The following is an 8,009-nucleotide window of genomic DNA, read 5'->3' on the forward strand; positions in this document are numbered from 1 at the left end:
ACACCTCGCTTTATCTGTGTGCCATCAGCAGCATTGTCCGTGGCAGCGCACTGTGGATTCCTCAGTAGACCGATGCACAACCCGCATGCTTGACTGCGCGTGTGTACTTTGTAGGAGTAAGTGTGGAAGGCAGGACCTGGCAGCAGCTCCAGCATTGCAGCCCCCATGGCACTGCTCTAAGCAGTAGGTTAGACTGAACAGATGCAAAGAACCAGTTACATTTTGAAAAGATCATATAAACTTGACCCCAAAAAGCTTGTTTCAGTGCTTTATCTCAACATCTCGCTCAAGGGCTTAATTCCAGCAGTAAAAATTACGATTTCTGGGTGTGCACAGGATCCCTGTGGTCTTCACCTGCAGCAAAACGGAAAGAACAAAGGAAAAATCACCTACAGGGGAAAAAAACCCACTTGAGTTGTATTTACCTGGGCTGCGTTCAGCTCCAGGAAGCACACTGAGTGCTCTTCTGGTTTAAGCCTTAAGACAAGGCTTAAAGAAGAGGGTTCATTTGGAAGCTGCGTGAATAAGCAAATACTTACAGAGCTGTTTCACTTGATGTCTTGAAGCACTGGAAATAAAGGAGCAGACTCATTATCTTTTGTGTTTCCTGACCATAGGGATATTTAGATTAATGTATTACGAGTGCATAATGCCCTCCACCTCAAAATATCTACTATCTGATTACCTACTGCTAATTCTAAAGCAGGAGGTTGTATGTAGAGTTCTTTAACCGTGGAAAGCAGCACAACAAAGTAGAATGGAAAAGGCAGAAGAAGACAGGGCATTGCCACAAAACAATACTGTTTTTTTTCCTAATAAATTAGGGCTTTCCATACCTTACAAATTTTATCTTTTTGAGCCACAATTCCAAAAAGTATCGTGAGTGAAACCACCACAGCAGCAGCAATAACGGCCTCCATGGGGAAAACGGGCTGTTTGTCTGTCAGGAGAGAGGAGGTTGAATATGTGATCGATCGGTACAGTCACATAAAGCAGGACATTCCACAGAACTGCAGGCAGACTTATTTCTCCTCCTGTGGCGGTCACTGCTGATTTGAAGTGTTGCTCTGTGCTGTCTGCAGTCTGAATGTGTGCATTAATCCTCTGGAAAGAAGGGAGCCAAGTCTGGTTTAGGAACTGAAGGAAGAATGGAAATGTTGGTCCCTGAAGAAGAAGGAGGTCCCCAGAGTGCTCTTACACATGTAATAAGGCTGCCTAGAAGTGTCCCTGACACAACTGGCGTTGCTTTCCTCCCTGATCTGAGAGTGCAGAAGTGAGGGGGGCCTGGACAGCTGGTGGACAATGGATGCCTGAGACCGGAGCATCCAGCCCCAGCAAGGCTTCCACCACCCAGTTGTTCACAGAGCTACAGTCGCTTATGGAGGACAGCTTTTCTCACCTTAAGCAACTCTTTTGGCATGACAGAACACGATGGTCAGGGTAAGATTTCAAGCCCAGGTTGGACGAGGCCTTGGGTGATATGTCTTAGTGTGAGGTGACCCTGCCCATGGCAGGGGGGTTTGAACTTGATGATCCTAAGGTCCTTTCCAACCCTAACTATTCTATGACTCTACGAAGATGCTTCAAGTAAGACCTAAGGTGCTTTAAGCCACAGTTGAATGTACCCTGTCAGTGTGGGAAGTGAGAGTGGGATGACTCTGCCTCAGGTCACACTTGCCACACGCCTTGGAATAACAGGTAGGGCAGGAAAGGCCCTTCCTGGTGCTGTAGTCTCAGGTGCAGGTGCAAGGAGAGCTCCTTGCTGTTGCTGTGCCCTCAGAAGCCTACTGCTTACTCCATTTCACTTACATTTCCTAATATAAATGTATTGCTATCATTGTAAAATAGAATGGAGAGTTACTTGTAAAGCTAATTGTTTGGCGGCAGCCGTGTTACCTTCAACTATGAGGTGGAAATCCTTTCTCCACTCGCTGAAAGGATAGCTCATCACACAGGTGTAGGTCCCGTTGTCAGACATCTGCACTTGTTTGATGGAGAGCTGAAAGACCTCACTGGTCTGGTGGATCTGGTAACGGTCCTTCTGCAGGGTCAGGGTGGTGGTGTTCTTGTACCAAGCTGCATGGGCCTGAGGGTTGGATTTGGAGTTGCAGGACAGAGTAACATCTTTGTCTTCTTCAGTGTGGACGGACTCTTCTCCAGACAGGTGGGGAGGAACTGCTCAGAGTAATGCAGTACAACAGGTCATTAATAAAGCTGCTCATCATGGAACACAACAGAAGTGCCTTTACACATCCTGTGTACACCTTGCTCAGTGGTAGAACACAGCACAGTTGAGCAGCTTTTCCTGATTCCCGGCAATCAGCAGGTCACTCCCATAACTCCTCTGCCCTGACTTGTATCCTTGGGAAATAATCTAGGTGGAGGCAGGGACATATCCAGGACATCTTCTTACTTAAGGGCCCACCCACTCCCTATAAAAGAGGCATTAGATCAGGTCATGAACACCAAGGTGGAAAGGGAGTGTCTTATCACATGAGCTATCTCCTCCTAGATGCATTTTTTCTTGGTGAAGACAGCATACAAGGGTGCAAAATACCCACCTTCACCTAGTGCCCAGACACCGAGGTGCTTGGACCTTGATTTCATCCCACCCCTGCCATTCTGCACACATATCCACTGCTACGACTCACACTGGACATCCAGGATCACAGACACCTGCACAGACGTGTCCCGTGCCAGCTTGCACGTGAAGGTGACTCCGTTGTCGGACTCAGTGACTGGGGATATGCAGATGTTACTGATGTTCACTTTATTCCCATCTTTCAGATCCACTTGCCCATCTCCTCGGTACCAGAGCAGCTCCTCAGCCTCGCTGCTGTTCTGCACCAGGCAGGAGAGGGAGACGGCAGGGCCGGGTGATGTAAGCAGGGAGAAGTCAGCATTGTGGTTATTTACTGACAGCTCCAGACCTGCAAAAGAAGGAGAATGTGGGCACTGGGTATCCTGAGCTGTTCCCTTCCCACAGAAGCTGCCCTGCTGCCTTCTTCAGGCCTTGATCTTGCGGAGGGACTGAGAGTTTCAGCCTCAACCTAACAGCTCTTTTCAGGTGGGACTTCAGTTTTGGAGACAAGTCCCATCTCAAAGCCCCCTTCGCACTCGAAGTCAGGCTTTTGCAACTGGCTGTGAGAACACCAAAGCCTGACCTGTAGTAACAAAACATCTCAAACCCATCAGTGACCGTGTAACACACAGCAAGAGATCGTTCCACCAGTCGTGCTCACCCTCTTGCTGCCGATCACCATCAAGGCATACCTGTGTCCTCAGGTTTTGTGCTCATGGTTTGAGAAAAGTGCTGGTTTTTGGTTGGAGCTGAATGGGCTTGAGAGTATAAATGAGTTAATCAGCCCCTTGGCCATATCCTGGCCAGTCTGAGTCTGGAAATTGAAGCGTTGCAGTTTGTCTAAAGGACAAACCTCAGGACATGCTAAATAAAGAACCAATATGGGGAAGAAATGTTTCTAATGGCCTGAATCTTGCTACTGTAGCCTGGGTCATAGATGAAGGAACTAAAAATACAGCTCAGAATATGAAGGCACCATAGTCTTGTGAATGTAAAACAGTCTGGAGCTCCCTGTCCCTTCCCTGATGTTGCCAGCTGGCCAGAGCTACCACACTTCTCCCTGCTTAGAGCAGGTTTGGGAACGGTGTCCTCCTCATCCCTGTGCAGCTGCTGCAATGGGAAACGCTGAAGCTTCCCCATTCCCTTCTCTGCTACTCTCAAAATCAGGGACCAGTTTCCAGGCAGTCCTCTGGGGATGACCTCCAGAACATCTGCTTTCTGGGCTGCTGGTGTGGCCCACCACCCTGGGCACTGCCCAGCCCAGGAGGGATTTTTTCCATTGCTTACCTGTGGCTACACACACCAAAAGGCAAACAGCAAGGAGAGGAACCTCATAGGGGACTGCGAGGCTGCTCCTCTGCACCATCTTGGAGGGGTGTCTGTGGAGAGAGGTTAGTTCCTTGCTGCCATCGGCCACCCTGGGGAGAGCCCTCCCAGATGGGTACAGGATCACAAGGGAACAAACTAAGTTGGTTTATTGCAGGGATTTCTCCAGCTCAGAGCAGAATCAAGGGGGTTTTCCATCTCTAATCTCTATTGTGTGAGTTCATTGCCTCCAATCACCTGTCTACCAAGAGGAACCCATCTTCAGTCGTGCAGCACTGGACTTACCTAGGGAAGAGTCTCTGGAGAAGCTGCTTCTGCCAAGAAATGCAAAGCTCCTTTCCCTCCTTATTTATAAGGTTTCAATTTTAGTATTTTATGGTAGCTTAGTAAGAAGTGAGTCCATAAAATGGGTTCAAGGCCTCGTTCAGTCCGTGGGTTTCTGAGCTCTCAGAACAATGAAGAAAAGTATTTGCTGGGCTCTGCTGGGTGTTTTATGAGACTTGCCAAGGCAATGAGTAACTAATGAGAGTTTCTGAATTGGCTGTAAAGACCTTCAGCCAAAAAGAATACCTTTTCCCTCTCAGCTTTCTGGGCTTTCATGACATGTTTCAAGACATAGGAAGTTTATCCTGGATTCCCCTAGAGCAGGAGCAGACTCTGATTTGCTCCTCTCTGATTTGCCCTGAAGCTTTGTTGCCATGTCCTGCTTTCCCTGAAAATGAGAAAATGCACTGATTCAGACTTTGAACTGAAGCTACTGCCTTGTAGCATGCTGGCAGAGGAGAGAGCAGAGCCACTGTCCTGCTCACTGATGTGTGCCTGCTCGCATCAGTGCCTTCAGCAGGATGACAGTGATGCGGTTGCAAAGGATGGGGTTCTTGCAGCCTCCAGAACATGTTCTCACCGTTGGCAGTGTCCCCACAGGCGCAGGGCATGTCACTCCTCAGGAGCTGGCTCAGCAGAGCCATGAAGAGCATTTCACAAGCAGCAGGAGCCTGGAACACGTCCTCAGCATTTTCTCTGCATGCAGACTAAGTGGCCCCGTTCCTTGGCTATTGTATGCAGAGCATAGGAGCACACACCACTGTTTAGCTGTGGGGCTGTTGCAAATGTAGGGCACCTTTGAGTGTTTCTTAATACAACTTTTTTTCTGTGTTCATTGGTTTCTTTAAAAGGGAATCATTTTCAGGTTAAAAATATATGTGTCCAAAAGTCCCTTAAAGAGACAGTGTTCAGGCTGAAAACTGCTGTTTCAGAGCTCAGTGTCCAGCCTTTAACTTGCTCTTTATCTTCAAACTCAAATTAAGACACTTTTAGCTTAATTCATCACTTTTTGGAAGTTGTATGTCCTCTCATAGCATTGGATTGAGTGTTGGCTTATGGTTCAGTATGAACTTCAATCAAAGTGCTCTTCCGAGGAGTAAAGTGACATTTGTGGTTTGGTATTAAGCTGAGTTGAAATAGAGAGGGATGCCAAAGTGGTCATGGCGGGACCAGGAGAAGAAGGAGGTGTTTAAAGTGAGAATGTAAAGGAAGAAAGAATGGAGTTTTGGGGTATTTTTTTGGTCTAGAAATGAGGGTGAAAGAAAAGGTTGTTGGGCAAGAGCTGTTCTGTGGTGGGTTTGTCATGATGGATGGCACAGCAACAAGTGGGATCTGGGGAAAGCTCTGTGCCAGGTTTGCAGCAGGTCTGTGGTGGGTGAGCTCAGGTTTATGTTCCCTAAATGAAGGCATTGCAGTGTTCTGTTTTGCAGTGGGCTCTGAGACATGCTGAAGGAAGAGGGACTAGAACAGCAACGTGTTACTTGGCCAGAGGCACTCAAAGGCAGCATTTTTAACAGGTAACAATTGCTTTCGCAATGACTTTTTACACTTCTCTTTTTATACGGGGTGTAATTACCTTGTGGGTGTTAATTACTGAGGTCTGAGTTCTGTGGGGTGCATTCTCCACCTTTCCATTACGTTTAGGAGGGATGTAAACCTCATGCTCCAGAATGTGAAGCAGCCGTTAGTGACTCAGAGTGGGAGGAACCTCTTCAGTGAGGCACATCCTCCATAACTCTCCATGCAAAGGATCCAGCCTTCTCATTTGAGGTATTTGGATCAGGCACTGTCAAGGCAGGATTAGACAGACTAGAGCCAGAGTAATCCACTGCTCATCATCCTTATGGCAACACCAGCCCAACAAACCCAAAGGGAATTAATTAATAAACACCAGTCTATTCCTGGGTGTAATCCAAGCCTTGGAAACCTGAGAAGAGAAGATTTAGAACATGATAGAGATTGGGCAGAAGTTTTTTTTCCACTGGGTGTCTTATCCTCCAGCTCCAGACTTCACAGTGCTTTGGGTTCCACTTGGTTGTCCTGAGTGCCTGCAGAACGGGGCTAACAACTCATAATCCTCTGCATTTCCACTGGCAGATGAGCACTCGATTTATACCCAGCAGCGTTGTGAGGGCTGAAGGTTGCTCCTGGAGCTGGGAGCATAGCAGGATCTGTGCAGGATGTGTGCAGATGTGTGGTAAATCTGTCAAGCAGACAATGCCTGTACCATGGCTGTAACTCCACTCCAGAAACACTGTTCCGTCAACAGTGCCTGAAGCTCTGCTCAAAGACTGCTCCTATCTTCCTACTCAGTGCGGTTCCGTGCTCCTAATCCCTTTTTAATATGCGGTGCTACATATTTTGCAACACTTCCATTGTTGGAGAATGACTGTAATACCCAAACCTACTGCCTCTGCTTGCCAGGCTATCAGGGGATGCTCCTGCATCTTACTCAGCACTCCTGTTCCCTCCCATGAAACCCATTTTTCCCAAGTGTCAGGATGATGGAGATGTGATGTGTCCTCATTTCTCTGATTCCCAGCCTATACCTCACATGTTTTCCACTGTTGAGGTGGACACATTTTGTTAATAATTCTACTTTCTGATTGTCCTTATGTAAAAGGTCCCACTCTCCATCACTGAATGCGCAGGAATGATACGTGATCTTTAGTCTGTTTATTATGTGTAAGATTAGCAAAAGCAGCACCAGAGCAGTGAATGTTTTGAAATTATTTCGAGGGCGTTAAAGATTCAAATGAAAAGTGGGCATTGATGAAGAAACGGCTCCCGAGATCAATCAAGACGAAGAGAAGCCTTCGGGAAGGTGAAGCGCTGGGCACTATTGCCATCTACTGGAGAGACACCCACAAGAGCTGGCACCCAGAGATCAGTGTCTGGGAGGGAGGAAAATCACCTCCTGGGTGAGATCCCTCTGACCACCACGGCGGAAGCTCAGAGGCAGCAAACCCTGCAGAAGCCCCTAAAGCAGTGTCACACTCACGGACAGCTTTGCCCAGACCTGTGTGTTCAGGGGAGGATGTTTCTGAGGTGGGAATTCCCTTTGTGTGAGTGCTGTGAGACGTCCCATGCAGAGTCCATGCTCCTGGTGATGCAAGAAGAAACCCTGTCCTGGGCTTTTACTGCTACTGCTCTGCTCATATGTCTTTTCCAGAAGTGTGATTGGGTTTAGAGAACCTCAGTCATCACTTTCAACAATTGCTCCTGAATCTTTTAAACCCCTCTTTTGGAAGTGAGTGCAAGAAATGGAACCGTGTCCCAGGAGGTCAAGTCTAACCTTTAATGAGAGCATTGAGGCACTTGCCAGTGTTCCCTGTGCTGTGAAGAAAGCAGCCAAGGGTCTGTAGCAGGGCTCAGGGCAGTGAATGAAAGCCCCAGCAAACTGCTGCAGAGCAGAAGGTGCAGCTGCCTGGTGCCAGCAGTCAGCGCTGATCCCCCTCTTCCCTGGCTGCTCTGGGTTACCTCCAGCACTGCAATCACCAATCTTGACTTAGAAGACTGAAGGTAATACCCTAATGTGGCTGTTGCTGTCCTACTCTGAGAAATAATGGTGCCAAATAAAGGAAATGTGAAAGGAACCTGTCATTAAATTAGCAAGAGCGGTCTCCTGCAGGAGATAAAAGTGACTCATCTGTATTAAACTCCACTTAAATGTTGGCACTTGTAGTTTCCCATCTCAGAAGGCCTGGTTAGTGGCTTCCAGCTTTCACACCTAGCAGTGCTCAGGGAAATGAATACCATCAGTCTTTGCACCATCCAC

General features: G+C 47.8%; 1 protein-coding gene across 2 annotated transcripts; it reads right to left on the reverse strand.

Moving 5' to 3' along the window:
• Positions 1 to 189: 189 nt before the first annotated feature.
• TMIGD1 (transmembrane and immunoglobulin domain containing 1) lies at positions 190 to 4,704 on the reverse strand. 2 transcript variants are annotated; one of them, XM_057415141.1, is made up of 7 exons: positions 4,193 to 4,703; positions 3,869 to 3,960; positions 2,652 to 2,930; positions 1,897 to 2,175; positions 837 to 940; positions 540 to 568; positions 190 to 354 (listed from the first exon to the last, which is right to left on the reverse strand). In XM_057415141.1, the coding sequence occupies exons 2-7, from the start codon at positions 3,945 to 3,947 to the stop codon at positions 351 to 353; spliced, it is 774 nt and encodes a 257-aa protein (XP_057271124.1). In that variant the 5' UTR covers positions 3,948 to 3,960; positions 4,193 to 4,703; the 3' UTR covers positions 190 to 350. The 2 variants fall into 2 exon arrangements, with proteins under 2 accessions (XP_057271124.1, XP_057271131.1); XM_057415148.1 differs by lacking the exon at positions 190 to 354 and having other exon boundaries at positions 536 to 568; positions 4,193 to 4,704.
• Between the last annotated feature and the right edge of the window lie 3,305 nt (positions 4,705 to 8,009).

Source organism: Pezoporus wallicus, unplaced genomic scaffold, assembly GCF_028554395.1.
Source record: "Pezoporus wallicus isolate ANWC-B61680 ecotype Strahan unplaced genomic scaffold, APGP_CSIRO_Pwel_v1 contig_8517, whole genome shotgun sequence".
Lineage (NCBI taxonomy): Eukaryota > Metazoa > Chordata > Aves > Psittaciformes > Psittacidae > Pezoporus > Pezoporus wallicus.

Bases quoted from the DNA above. Each gene is read 5' to 3' on its own strand.
- TMIGD1 (XM_057415141.1), bottom strand. From the start codon at position 3,947: ATGGTGCAGAGGAGCAGCCTCGCAGTCCCCTATGAGGTTCCTCTCCTT. The intron at 2,931-3,868 runs GTAAGCAATGGA...CTTCTTTTGCAG, and splicing joins TTTGGTGTGTGTAGCCACAG to GTCTGGAGCTGTCAGTAAAT. The intron at 941-1,896 runs GTAACACGGCTG...CTCTCCTGACAG, and splicing joins TTTCCACCTCATAGTTGAAG to ACAAACAGCCCGTTTTCCCC.